The sequence below is a fragment of the Nerophis ophidion genome, linkage group LG04 (assembly GCF_033978795.1).
Source record: "Nerophis ophidion isolate RoL-2023_Sa linkage group LG04, RoL_Noph_v1.0, whole genome shotgun sequence".
In the NCBI taxonomy this organism is placed as follows: Eukaryota; Metazoa; Chordata; class Actinopteri; order Syngnathiformes; family Syngnathidae; genus Nerophis; species Nerophis ophidion.
In genome coordinates, this window is record NC_084614.1 from 55,494,890 (window position 1) to 55,509,850 (window position 14,961).

Genomic DNA, 14,961 nt, shown 5'->3' on the forward strand with positions numbered 1-14,961 from the left:
TGCCCTCTTTGGAGATTGTAATGGAGATCCATCTGGATTCATGAACTTAATTCTAAACATTTCTTCACAAAAAAAGAAATCTTTAACATCAATATTTATGGAACATGTCCACACAAAAAATATAGCTGTCAACACTGAATATTGCATTGTTACATTAATTTTCACAGTTTATGAACCTAAATTAATATTTTGTTGAAGTATTATTCAATAAATACAAACCCCGTTTCCATATGAGTTGGGAAATGGTGTTAGATGTAAATATAAACGGAATACAATGATTTGCAAATCATTTTCAACCCATATTCAGTTGAATATGCTACAAAGACAACATATTTGATGTTCAAACTGATAAACATTTATTTTTTTGCAAATAATCATTAACTTTAGAATTTGATGCCAGCCATATGTGACAAAGGATCTGGGAAAGGTGGCAACAAATACTGATAAAGTTCAGGAATGCTCATCAAACACTTATTTGAAACATCCCACAGGTGTGCAGGCTAATTGGGAACAGGTGGGTGCCATGATAGGGTATAAAAGCAGCTTCCATGAAATGCTAAGTAATTCACAAACAAGGATGGGGCGAGGGTCACCACTTTGTAATCAAATTGTCGAACAGTTTTAGAACAACATTTCTCAACGAGCTATTGCAAGGAATTTATGGATTTTACCATCTACGGTCCGTAAAATCACCAAAAGGTTCAGAGAATCTGGAGAAATCACTGCACGTAAGCAATGATATTACGGACCTTTGATCCCTCAGGCGGTACTGCATCAAAAACCGACATCAGTGTGTAAAGGATATCACCACATGGGCTCAGGAACACTTCATAAAACCACTGTCAGTAACTACAGTTGGTCGCTACATCTGTAAGTGCAAGTTAAAACTCTACTATGCAAAGCCAAACCCATTTATCAACAACACCCGGAAATGCCGCTGGCTTCGCTGGGCCCAAGCTCATCTAAGATGGACTGATGCAAAGTGGAAAAGTGTTCTGTGGTCTAACGAGTCCACATTTCAAATTATATTTGGAAACTGTGGACGTGGTGTCCTCCGAAATAAAGAGGAAAATAACCATCCGGATTGTTATAGGCGCAAAGTTCAAAAGCCAGCATCTGTGATGGTATGGGGGGTGTATTAATGCCCAAGGCATGGGTAACTTACACATCTGTAAAGGCACCATTAATGCTGAATTGCCCATACAGGTTTTGGAGCAACATATGTTGTCATCCAAGCAACGTTATCATGGAGGCCCCTGCTTATTTCAGCAAGACAATGCCAAGCCACGTGTTACAACAGCGTGGTTTCGTAGTAAAGGAGTGCGGGTACTTTCCTGGCCCGCCTGCAGTCCAGACCTGTCTCCCATCGAAAATGTGTGGCGCATTATGAAGCGTAAAATACGACAGCTGAGACCCCGGACTGTTGAATGACTGAAGCTCTACATAAAACGAGAATTGGAAAGAATTCCACTTTCAAAGCTTCAACAATTAGTTTTCTCAGTTCCCCAACGTTTATTGAGTGTTGTTAAAAGTAAAAGTGATGTAACACAGTGGTGAACATGCCCTTTCCCAACTACTTTGGCACGTTTTGCAGCCATGAAATTCTAAGTTAATTATTATTTGCAAAAAATATATATATATCTTGTCTTTGTAGTGCATTTAATTGAATATGGGTTGAAAAGGATTTGCAAATCATTGTATTTTGTTTATATTTACATCCAACACAATTTCGCAAATCATACGGAAACAGGGTTTGTATTTATGGTAATCATAGAAACTATATGTCACAGCAGCTCAGCGAAGACGAGGCTTCTGTGATGGTATGGGGGTGTATTAGTGGCCAAGGTATGGGTAACTTACACATATGTGAAGTCACCATCAAACCTGTATGGACCAACATATGTTGTCATCCAAGCAACTTTATCATGGATGTCCCTGCTTATTTCAGCAAAACTATGCCAAGCCACGTGTTAAAACAGCGTGGCTTCATAGTAAAAGAGTGCAGGTACTTTCCTGGCCCGCCTGCAGTCCAGACATGTCTCTCATCGAAAATTTGTGGCGCATTATCAAGCATAAAATACGATAGCGGACACCTGTTGAACAACGAAAGCATAAAACAACACTGTGAAAGAATTCCACTTTCAAAGCTTCAACAATTAGTTTCCTCAGTTACCAAACGTTTATTAAGTGGTGTTAAAATAAAAGGTGATGTAACACAGTGGTAAACATGCCCTTTCCCAACTACTTTGGCACGTGTTGCATCCATGAAATTCAAAGTTAATTATTTTTTGCAAAAAAAAAAAAAAGTTTATGAGTTTGAACATCAAATATCTTGTCTTTGTAGTGCATTCAATTGAATATGGGTTGAAAAGGATTTGCAAATCATTTTATTCTGTTTATATTTACATCTAACACAATTTCCCAACTCATATGGAAACGGGGTTTGTATATTTATAAAGGATTATTGAATTGTTGCTATTTTTTAGAATATTTAAAAATAAAAATCCCACGTACCCCTTGGCATACCTTCAAGTACCCCCAGGGGTACGCGTACCCCCATTTGAGAACCACTGATATGCACCAATGCTGTTACAGCTCGGACCCCTGCCAACGCCGCTTATGCGACTGTGCGCTCCTCGGGACATGCCCATGGCCGCGTATATCCAAGGACGCGCCGTTCACGTCTCCGCCCTGCAGCAGCCACCAGGTGCAATCATTTCCCAGTAATCAACATACCTGTCCTTGATGAGCGATCTGCCTTCTTAAGCCTGGACAACCTGCCATCGCTCGCCGGAGTAGTCTTCTGTACATGTGTAAGCATCCTGTATCTGGCTTCCATCCCACGTACTCGCTATTTCCCTGCGACTTCCGTGTTTCAGTTGTGTCTGATGTTCCTGTTGTCTTCCCGCAGCGCTCCCTGTGATCCCCTTTTGTTCCCCTTGCCTTCCGAACTGCCCTTTTGGATTCTGGACCTCGCTTGGACACGTTTCTCTCGACGCCTCTCGTCCGCCCTGCATTCTCTGCCTACCCCACGGACTTTCGTGTTCTTCGTCTCTTCACAACATTTGGTAACATACACCTCAGCTAAATACTTCACATAGTCTGTCACCCATTCTCTTTTGGATCTTTGGATCTAGTTCACACTCAATTTCCTTAGTTTGTTTTCTATTGTTTGATTATTTATATATATATATATATATATATATATATATACATATATATATATATATACATATATATATATATATATATATATGTATATATATATATATATATATATATATATATATATATATATATAAAATAAATCTTTGGCCATTACTGCCACTTGGTGTCAGTCTGCCGTCATCTCCCACTGTTTAAACCATAACAAATGCAGCGTTATTATAGTCCATCCATTTTCTACCGCTTGTCCCCCTCCTATTTACAAAAAAAGTCTAATATTACTGAATGTTTTTTTTTATCTGGTGTATGGACGGAGAAGAATAAAACATTTTTTTCTTTTAAAATCTATGATTGATCTAAATTGATTTGTAAATTAATTGAGAAAGGTCAGTTGTATTAGATGCTCAGAAAGTGACAAGAAATTATTTTATGGACAGTGTGCACGATACAATATTCTCAAGGAAATGATTGGTACAGCAGATTTACATCACTTGACATACAATTTACTTGGGAAAAACATACAACACCAAAAAACAAGTAAATAACAGTTTATAGAACAACTTATATTCACATAGATACAACAACATGTACTAACAAAAACACCACTCGTAAATTGTTCATTGACAAAAATGCATATACTGGAAAGTATACAGTGAATCATAAAGGGCCTTGTGTGCAAAACACTTAAATTCATTAAATGTCCAAGACACAATGCATAAATTACCTACATGAAAATTATTCAAAATGATTGTAGACCACATTAGAACACACAGCTACGGTGTTCAGTTTTCAGAATGCATGCTCATAACCTGTAATTTATACGGTGACCTAATTAATGCATACATTTAAAAAGCTATACTAAAAATACTACAATATTGTATTGTCAAACTACCTATTTTATATAATGTTTATCATATTAAAATACTACTCCAGTAAATAACCAAACTTTTGCGAGAAAACTATAAATATTAACATTTGTCAATGGGTAAAATAAATAAATTGAAGACTTTAAGTGGTTGATAATACATTATTTGCCCCTGTAAAGAACACTATAGGAACTTAAGAACTACTTGATTTTTTCTATACAAACAAAATAATCATAATTAATCATGTACTATTTTTTTGTCATCGCATGTCTAAATATGACACAACAATGAGCCAGAGCGTTGGTTAGGAAAGAACAAGAGAATCAGTATTGAGTTAATGTATAAACTCATGTCAACACACTTAAGGCACCTGGTCGGTTCTCCAATATCAATGAACTTTGTACTCATTTTGCAGGAAAAAAGTATTTATTGCCATACCATCATCTTCAACATATGAGCGAACTACAGGAACAAAACACACAGACAACACATGACACAGAGTTTAAAGTATCTCACAGAATAACTTCTTTTCTCTAAAGGGGTTCTCTGAGGAGGGTACAGGGGCCACCAGAGGATCGTCTTTGGCATGTGCTTCACAATAGGCCATCAGGTCGGCAGCTGCTTTGGATACCTGCACGAATATTATAAAAACATCTGAAAAGTGTTCTTTTTAAACAGGGTTGCTTTATTTTACAGTTGATGATCGCATACTTTGTTTTAAGCTCATTATCTTCTGTAGTCTAACGTGTTTTGTTGCTTTCTGAGTTCTTGTGAGGCCTGTGTCACTTTACTTCTGTCTACGACCCAAATAAATGACTTTTTGCCTGCATGTTGCTTGCATGTTGCTTACCTCCTCTGCATCCTGGGGTCACACCAACAGCCGGTATGCGGCATAGTCACAGTGGACATTGTTTTATGTTTAAGCTATTAAAATAATTAATTGATTAATTAATTTACCATGGCCAGGCTACGAACCACTTATCAGCAATGTTTGAGGGATTACTGTAATCTTACTGTAATCTATTATCTATGTAGGACATCTATATGTATGTATGTATATATATATATACATATATATATATATATATATATATGTATATGTATATGTATATGTATATATATATATATATATACATATATATATATACATATATATATATATATATATATATATATATATATATATACACCAACCATGTGTTCATATTTTAGCTGTAGTGTCATACAAGTTGTGCTTGGGTCCCTTTTTTCAGGAGGACTTTAAAGATCTGACCTAAGTTTGTACATTACCGCTTGCTGAAAGTCTGATAATGGGTTTATATATTGAAACCAAATAAAATAAAAAAAGGACTTCAATTTTACAGGTTTTTGTTAACGTCCTTGTTTGTCTGGACCGCATGGTGTGGCGACAGCCAGCAAAGTGCAGGTAAAAAAACCCTTTATTAGGGAAAATAGTGCACAAAACTTAACAAGGCACTGAAAGCACAGAAAAAGTTATGCACCATGTTAAGGTACAAAGCCAAAACACTTGAAAGGTAGAACAAACTAAAGCCAATACTCCAGCACCGTCCTAAATAGGGCCGCCCCAGAATTTTTTCAGAGGGCACCCTGCTCCATACTACACAATTTTTATACGTTCTGATCAAACTTGAATTTAATTTGATGCATGTTTTTTAAAGTAGCACGGTGGAACAGGGGTTAGTGCATGTGCCTCACAATACGAAGTTCCTGAGTTCAATCCCGGGTTTGGGATCTTTCTGTATGGAGTGTTGCATGTTCTCCCCGTGACTGCGTGGGTTCCCTCCGGGTACTCCGGCTTTCTCCCACCTCCAAAAACATGCAGCTGGGGATAGGTTGATTGGCAACACTAAATTGGCCCTAATGTGTGAATGTGAGTGTGAATGTTGTCTATCTGTGTTGGCCCTGCGATGAGGTGGCGACTTGTCCAGGGTGTACCCCGTCTTCCGGCCGAATGCAGCTGAGATAGGCTCCCACGACCCCAAAAGGGGCAAGCGGTAGGAAATGGATGGAGGAATGGATGTTTTTTACCCCAACGAACTAAGGGGAAATACAGTGTTAGATAATATTATTTTGTGTGCAAAATAAAAATGTTTACATTTTTAAAACATAAATTCATAAAAAGCAGTGAGTCAACTTCAGCTGGGCTTCGAACCCATTATCTCTATCTTACAAAACAGGGGCTAATCTACCCGTGTAACAAAGTGGGGAAAATTGCCATCATTTTCTTAACAGTGATGGAGAAGGAAGCAGCTAGGATTACATTTTCGGTATAAAAAAAAATCATATGAAGTGCTGTGTCATTTAATAATTGACATTGAATATGTGCTTCAACGCACAAAACGGAGGCCCCCATGGATCACAGGGCCTATTATGCACCGCAAGTCTTCTCATTCCTATAGGGCGTCTTGGTCCTCAGAAGCCTTCTGATTAGTGATTTCCAGCAGGTGATTCTATTAATCACAAACCGAGGGCAGGTGCTCCAACCAGAACTATAGAGGCTAGGAAATAAAGGCAGACAGGAAAAGGACAAAAATAACAGCTCTTGGCAGGAAATCATAAAAAATAGAGGAAACCAAAAACAATGTTCAAACTGTCATGTGAGAAATGATTGTTTTTATCGCAGAAGATTCCAGGAATGTGTATGAATAAAAGATGTGGCATTCAGGATATGAACTAAAAAACACTGAACATCAATTCAAATGTAAATGTGTTTTGCAAAAAACAGCAAAAAAAAAAGGAAATACAACAGGATAATAAACGTGAACCTTATCAAAGAAAGCTTGCTTCTCTGTATCTCTCCGTCACACTTGCTTGGCCTGCTCTGTAAGCAAGCACCCTCTCTGCTTTGTATCAAAGCCTCGTCTTCGCTGAGCTGCTGTGACATATAGTTTCTATGATTACCATAAATACAAACCCTGTTTCCGTATGATTTGCGAAATTGTGTTGGATGTAAATATAAACAAAATACAATGATTTGCAAATCCTTTTCAACCCATATTCAATTAAATGCACTACAAAGACAAGATATATATATATTTTTTGCAAATAATAATTAACTTAGAATTTCATGGCTGCAAAACGTGCCAAAGTAGTTGGGAAAGGGCATGTTCACCACTGTGTTACATCACTTTTACTTTTAACAACACTCAATAAACGTTGGGGAACTGAGAAAACTAATTGTTGAAGCTTTGAAAGTGGAATTATTTCCAATTCTCGTTTTATGTAGAGCTTCAGTCATTCAACAGTCCGGGGTCTCAGCTGTCGTATTTTACGCTTCATAATGCGCCACACATTTTCGATGGGAGACAGGTCTGGACTGCAGGCGGGCCAGGAAAGTACCCGCACTCCTTTACTACGAAACCACGCTGTTGTAACACGTGGCTTGGCATTGTCTTGCTGAAATAAGCAGGGGCCTCCATGATAACGTTGCTTGGATGACAACATATGTTGCTCCAAAACCTGTATGGGCAATTCAGCATTAATGGTGCCTTTACAGATGTGTAAGTTACCCATGCCTTGGGCATTAATACACCCCCCATACCATCACAGATGCTGGCTTTTGAACTTTGCGCCTATAACAATCCGGATGGTTATTTTCCTCTTTGTTTCGGAGGACACCACGTCCACAGTTTCCAAATATAAATTTGAAATGTGGACTCGTCAGACCACAGAACACCTTTCCACTTTGCATCAGTCCATCTTAGATGAGCTCGGGCCCAGCGAAGCCAGCGCCGTTCCTTGGTGTTGTTGATAAATGGGTTTTGCTTTGCATAGCAGAGTTTTAACTTGCACTTACAGATGTAGCAACCAACTGTAGTTACTGACAGTGGTTTTATGAAGTGTTCCTGAGCCCATGTAGTGATATCCTTTACACACTGAGGTCTGTTTTTGATGCAGTACCGCCTGAGGGATCAAAGGTCCGTAATATCATCACTCATGTGCAGTGAATTCTCCAGATTCTCTGAACCTTTTGGTGATTTTACGGACCGTAGATCGTAAAATCCTTAAATTCCTTGCAATAGCTCATTGAGAAATGTTGTTCTAAAACTGTTCGACAATTTGATTACAAAATGGTGACCCTCGTCCCATCCTTATTTGTGAATTACTTTGGATTTCATGGAAGCTGCTTTTATACCCAATCATGGCACCCACCTGTTCCCAATTAGCCTGCACACCTGTGGGATGTTCCAAATAAGTGTTTGATGAGAATTGCTCAACTTTATCAGTATTTATTGCCCCCTTTCCCAACTTCTTTGTCACGTGTTGCTGGCATCAAATTCTAAATTTAATGATTATTTGCAAAAAAAAAAAATGTTTATCAGTTTGAAAATCAAATATGATGTCTTTGAAGCATATTCAACTGAATATTGGTTAAAAATGATTTGCAAATCATTGTATTCCGTTTATATTTATATCTAACACAATTTCCCAACTCATATGGAAACGGGGTTTGTAGATCGGTAGGTTGTGAGTTCAAACCCCGGCCAAGTCATACCAAAAACAAGAAAAATGGGACCTATTATCTCCCTGCTTGGCACTCAGCATCAAGGGTTAGAATTGGGGGTTAAATCACCAAAAATGATTACCGGGCGCGGCCACAGCTACTGCCCACTGTTCCCCTCACCTCCCAGGGGGTGATCAAGGGTGATGGGTCAAATGCAGAGAATAATTTCGCCACATCTATTGTGTGTGTGACAATCATTGGTACTTTACTTTAACTTTAACTTTAAATATATGTATGTCACTGGAAAGTGCAATTAATAACCATTAGTTTGAGAAGCCATTGGACCTCTCTTGATAGTTCAAGACTTACGGTAAGGGCCGCATTAAAAAGCGGGCCATAGTGCCCTAATGACTTGAAATTTCTTACAGAAAAATCCATTCATATTAAAAAAGCTTATTGGGGCGGAGCGTATCATGAAATTGTCTTAACTCGCTTATGTATACAATCATTAACAAAATATTTGACCTCGCTAACCACAAGCATTTTCATCCTGACCAACAGAGGGCGACATAAATGCTAAACTGCAGATTAGCAACAGGTGGAGGCCCAGTTCACTTGTTGTGATTTGGCTTTGGTATTTACATGCACATACCATCATCCTCTCTATGTTGACCTCCAGCTTTAATTGCTCCACCGTCTTTCGAGCATCTGCGATCTTGGCCATGTTGTGGGACATTCTGTCAGGACTGCCAGCCTGCAGCAAAACACACCCGGAGACGTGCTGAGCTTTCAGACACATAAACATATCAAGCGACAGTTCATTTAAAGTATTTGGGGCACGGCCATAGAGTCTGTTTCAATTTGCTCATTAATTCTTCGCCTTGGGTCTCAGCTGCAAGTGGCGCAGCGAGGGTCTCGGCGGAGGATGGCAAGAGGGAGGAGGCTCCCCTGGGGCCAGGGGGAGAATAGCTGTAAATACGCATAATATTACCATGTTTATAGGGCGGAAATGTTTGCACTGCAGATATATAATTCAAAACAACATACCTTGAATAATTGAACCACTTGTTATACCATTTAGAGAAAACGATACGGCTTTTTTTCGGCCAGAAAATAGTTTGATTACTAAAAAAGTATACAAATACATATAGACATAAATACAAACATTTCTTTAAATATTGTTAGATGAAATAGAAAAAATAAATCACTCACTGTTGTGAAGTCTGCAGGAGTTGTCAGCAGCAACTTGCAGCTTGAAATGCAATGATATTAATGAGAAAGATGAGGAGGGAAGCCTCAACAGGTTCACCCCCTCCCTTCAATTAATTAGTGCTGGATCTGCCCCCAGGATGGGCTCAGTGCAGCGGTGGGTGTGAGGCAACATGCCGCGCTCATCTTATTGACATATGACATAAGACTGTACAATTAATAACACACAATATGTTTGAAATGAGATTTTGCACAGAGATCATTTGCAATTATTGTGGGTATATTGCGTGGCCTTCCTAATGTTATGCAGCCATCAGTATAGAAACCAAAAATTTCTGTGAGAATTTTGATGGGCCTGCTATCACCGCGGTGAACCTTGGGATTGATTGAAGCTAAAAAGGGAACATATTCATCAAGTTACATGACTCTGAGTTTTACGGCTGCAAAATGAGCTAAAATAGTTAGCATGCTAATGTTAACAACTGGCATATGCAAATGTTCCCAATGCCTCGACACACCTTCAAAAATGTTGGGAAGATCGAAGCAGTTTTAACTGTTGTACTAGGGACGGCGTGGCACAGTGGAAGAGTGGCTGTGCGCAACCCGAGGGTCCCTGGTTCAATCCCCACCTAGTACCAACCTCGTCATGTCCGTTGTGTCCTGAGCAAGACACTTCACCCTTGCTCCTGATGGGTGCTGGTTAGCGTTTGTGTTGATTTTAAAGTTAAAGTTAAAGTACCAATGATTGTCACACACACACTCAGTGTTGCGAAATTGTTATCTGCATTTGACCCATCACCCTTGACCACCCCCTGGGAGGCGAGGGGAGCAGTGGGCAGCAGCGGTGGCCGCGCCCGGGAATCATTTTGGTGATTTAACCACAAATCCAACCCTTGATGCTGAGTGCCAAGCAGGGAGGGAATGGGTCCAAATTTTTGTAGTCTTTGATATGACTTGGCCGGGGTTTGAACTCACAACCTACCGATCTCAGGGCAGACACTCTAACCACTCGGTTAATGTCTAAATATTTTATCAGACCCCGACCTTAAAGCTCAATGTCAGTTTGCAAGAAGAGCATCATCATCGTCATCTAAAGTGAAGTATACACAGTTTGATGATAGATCGCAAAGGGTAGTTTTCTCCGACAGGCTCTGCGCACTCGGAATGGATACGAATAGGTATCTGCCCATACGGCACTTAAGGTTGACATCATCATCATTGGTACCAAGAATGATCCAAATCTGCATTCGTGGAGCCAAGTTGTTAACGTTTCGTGTTCTGTGGCCAACAATTAGATCAAAAGTTTGGCGCTATGGCACGCCCACATCTTGTCATGAGTAAAATATTTTAGTAATTTATCATCACCCATCAGTTTTGTATCCGTCTCTTCTCTGATCACCTAGAGTGCAGCAATGAATCTTTCATAATTGATGCCGAGGGGCAGTTTTTCGACGCCAGGCTTCGCCTACTCCAAATCGGGCACTTCACGGTGTCATTATCATCATCATCATTTCTACCAGTTAGGATCGATATTGGTTGAGAAATGTGCAAGGAAAAGGACGAACATAATCCATGGGCCCATTGGGGGTCTTTTTCCTGAATAGCGTCTAATACGAATAGAGTCTACAAAATTTCCCAAAAATTAAATATTGCTGTAGCCACTATCGAGACCTTTCCAATAATATAAGATATGTTGGGTTTGTTGGCCGGTTCAACCAGCATTAATGGCGGCAGAATAAGATAGAAGAGAAAAAATAGGCCCATAATGAAGTCCAATCAATAATAAGTTGGGCTGCTTCCATTGCACAGCAGGCCCATACACAGTGTTCAATTTTTCATTGCTGAGTTTAATTTGATCATATTACTGGGTTTTGGAAAATAAACCATCACAATTTCAGAATATCAAAATGTATCGGAGCAGGAAGTTCAGGGTTTGCTACAGTAGTAGACGATGTGCACGCTTGGTGTCGAGGTACAATACCTTGCAGGTGCCAGGATGATGGGGATAACAGAAGGTTTGAATCAGGCATGTCCAGACTTTTTCCAGCGAGGGCTACAAACAGAAAAATTTAACTCTAATACATTTTGTACATTAAAGATACTAAACCAGATACAATCAATATATACTAAACCAGATACAATCAATATATGCTAAACCAGTGGTTCTCAACCTTTTTTCAGTGATGTACCCCCTGTGAAAATTATTTTAATTCAAGTACCCCCTAATCAGAGCAAACCATTTCTGGTTGAAAAAAAGAGATAAAGAAGTAAAATACAGCACTATGTCATCAGTTTCTGATTTATTAAATTGTATAACAGTGCAAAAAATTGCGCATTAGTAGTGGTCTTTCTTGAACTATTTGGAAAAAAAGATTTAAAAATAACTACAAACTTGTTGAAAAATAAAAAAGTGATTCGATTATAAATAAAGATTTCTACACATAGAAGTAATCATCAACTTAAAGTGCCCTCTTTGGGGATTGTAATAGAGATCCATCTGGATTCATGAACTTAATTCTAAACATTCCTTCACAAAAAAAGAAATCTTTAACATCAATATTTATGGAACATGTCCACAAAAAAATCTAGCTGTCAACACGGAATATTGCATTGTTGCATTTCTTTTCACAGTTTATGAACTTACATTCATATTTTGTTGAAGTATTATTCAATAAATATATTTATAAAGGATTTTTGAATTGTTGCTATTTTTCAATAAATACATTTATAAAGAATTTTTGAATTATTGTTATTTGTACGCGTACCCCCATTTGAGAACCACTGTGCTAAACAATCTGAACAAAACATGCACATCTTAGCTTTGTGTTGTAGCTAACAAAGCAGACGAGTGTAATATCTCAAACATAACTTATTTTAGATACCGTCATCCCTTGCCACATTGTGCTTTTGATACGCACATTCTACTTTTTTTTGTGGCTTAAATTAAGCATTTTTAAGCATACAAAATGGCCGAAATAACTACAAATATCAATACTAGAGTAGTAGGGGTGTGGGAAAAAATCAATTTGAGTTTGAATCATGATTCTCACGTTGTGTGATTCAGAATTGATTCTCATTTTTAAAAAAATCGATTTTTTTATTCATTTATTTAAAAAAAATTGTTTTTTATCAATCCAACAAAAAAAATACACAGCAATACAAAAATTCCAATTCCAAAACCAAACCTGACCCAGCAACACTCAGAACTGCAATAAACAGAGCAATTGAGAGAAGACACAAACACGACACAGAACAAACCAAAAGTAGTGAAACAAAAATGAATATTATCAACAACAGTATCAATATTAGTTATAATTTCAGCATAGCAGTGATTAAAAATCCCTCATCGACATTATCATTAGACATTTATAAAAATAAAAAAAAGAACACTAGTGTCACAGTGGCTTACACTTGCATCGCATATCATAAGCTTGACAACACACCGTGTCCAATATTTTCAAAAAGAAAAAATAAGTCATATTTTTGGTTCGTTTAATACTTAAAACAACTTTACATTATTGCAATCAGTTGATAAAACATTGTCCTTTACAATAATAAAAGCTTTTTACAAAAATCTACTACTCTGCTAGCATGTCAGCAGACTGGGGTAGATCCTGCTGAAATCCTATGTATTGAATAAATAGAGAATCGTTTTAAATCGGGAAAAAAATCGTTTTTGAATCGAGAATCGTGTTGAATTAAAAAAAATATATCAATTTTGAATCGAATTGTGACCCCAAGAATCGATATTGAATCGAATCGTGGGACACCCAAAGATTCGCAGCCCTATAGAGTAGTATTATTTACCACTAAATGTGACCAATCAGTGTGTTGTCTAGTATCATGGCGACAGCTTGGCTCAGCCACTGGAAACAAATACTGTATTGGGTTAAATGTGTGCAAAGGTTGTTTCATGACTAGAGGCCTCTCATCATGTTTAAAACGTCATTAGAGATTCTCATATGCTCTAGCTATGAAAATGTTTGATTTATAATCAATATTTATTTTCTACTTTGCAAAATAAATCCGCCAGGTCAGACTGGAACCAATTGACAACCATAAATGAGGGTTTACTCAATTGAATTTCTTCCTGTAAAATAATAATAACAACAATGAATATATAACAATGATGATAAATGTTATTTGTAGTGCACTTTTCATTCTAAAGCAGGGATTCTCAAACTGCGGTAGTGTGCAAGCTTTATCTGGTGGTACACCAAAGAATCACTTGATTAGACTACAGTGTTTTATTTTTTCTAATTTCAAACACAGTGTTCAAACTCTGTGTAATGTTACTGTGGCCATAAATATTGAATATACTTGTTATATAAAACTTCTACCTTGTTTTTAATGACTACTTAGGCCTACTATACTACTGTGTTTCAGTGTTGATCATTATGGTGGTACTTGGAGAACCAGGTGTTTTCTGAGGTGGTACTTGATAAAAAAAAAAGATAATTGAAAAAAAGAGAACTATCTTTACGCAAACAGATAAGCTTCCTTAAAACAGATAAAAACAAGATTAAACAAGATATTTTAGAAAATAATATACATAAAGCCACATGAAAATGTTCCAAAAGGTATTTTGAATTAAAAATGTTTATATTATGCTTTATTAATTAATACCAATCCGCCAACTAAAACCTTTTACATTTCTGCATCGCTAGTCCCACATACTAGTGTGGGTGCACTGGGAGCAGAGTGGGGGAAGAGTCCTGGACACAACGCTCGTGACGAGGATGGCGGAAACTGGATTTGTACCAGAAACACTCAAGTTTCTTGACGACCGCTCTACCATCTTGGCCACACCGCCCTATATTCTTATCTAGAATGCGTTAATTTTGTCTGTAGAATGTGTTGCGTGCCAATAAAAAAAACAAGCTGCAAGCTGCAAATAGCCCACTGGCTGCACTGTGGACACCACTCGTTTAAATGATGACGTTGTGGGAGCAGACTGTTATTTCACACAGCACCAGGGGGCAAAGGTGCAGTGTTGCGAGGTTGAAATGTCAGGTGCCTCGTTAACATTTGTTTCCCGCTATTAATTGGTCTCTCTCTGTGGATAATCTATTGTGCAGCAGGAAATGACAAAAACTGTTTCAATGCCGTCTAAAAGGGGCCACAAGATAAAATAAAATATCATGTTGTGCTTGTTTCAACATTACATTTGACTACACGTCCCTGACTATGTTGTAAATGTACTATTGAGATTTTTTTCAAGTATACTTTAAATGAGATACCTCTGAATGTATATGT

At 38.0% G+C, this 14,961-nt stretch overlaps 1 protein-coding gene across 2 annotated transcripts; it reads right to left on the minus strand.

Annotated features, from left to right (window-relative positions):
- Window positions 1-4,467: 4,467 nt before the first annotated feature.
- gng8 (guanine nucleotide binding protein (G protein), gamma 8) lies at window positions 4,468-9,777 on the minus strand. 2 transcript variants are annotated; one of them, XM_061896533.1, is made up of 3 exons: window positions 9,709-9,777; window positions 9,149-9,250; window positions 4,468-4,662 (listed from the first exon to the last, which is right to left on the minus strand). In XM_061896533.1, exons 2-3 carry the CDS (start codon window positions 9,230-9,232, stop codon window positions 4,534-4,536), a joined length of 213 nt encoding a protein of 70 aa, XP_061752517.1. In that variant the 5' UTR covers window positions 9,233-9,250; window positions 9,709-9,777; the 3' UTR covers window positions 4,468-4,533. The 2 variants fall into 2 exon arrangements, with proteins under 2 accessions (XP_061752517.1, XP_061752516.1); XM_061896532.1 differs by having other exon boundaries at window positions 9,149-9,465; window positions 9,544-9,730.
- Window positions 9,778-14,961: the final 5,184 nt, after the last annotated feature.

Coding starts and splice junctions, on each gene's coding strand:
- gng8 (XM_061896532.1), bottom strand. CDS start 9,301: ATGTTTATGTGTCTGAAAGCTCAGCACGTCTCCGGGTGTGTTTTGCTG. Junction 4,663..9,148: donor TCAACATAGAGAGGATGATG/GTATGTGCATGT, acceptor ATATTCGTGCAG/GTATCCAAAGCAGCTGCCGA.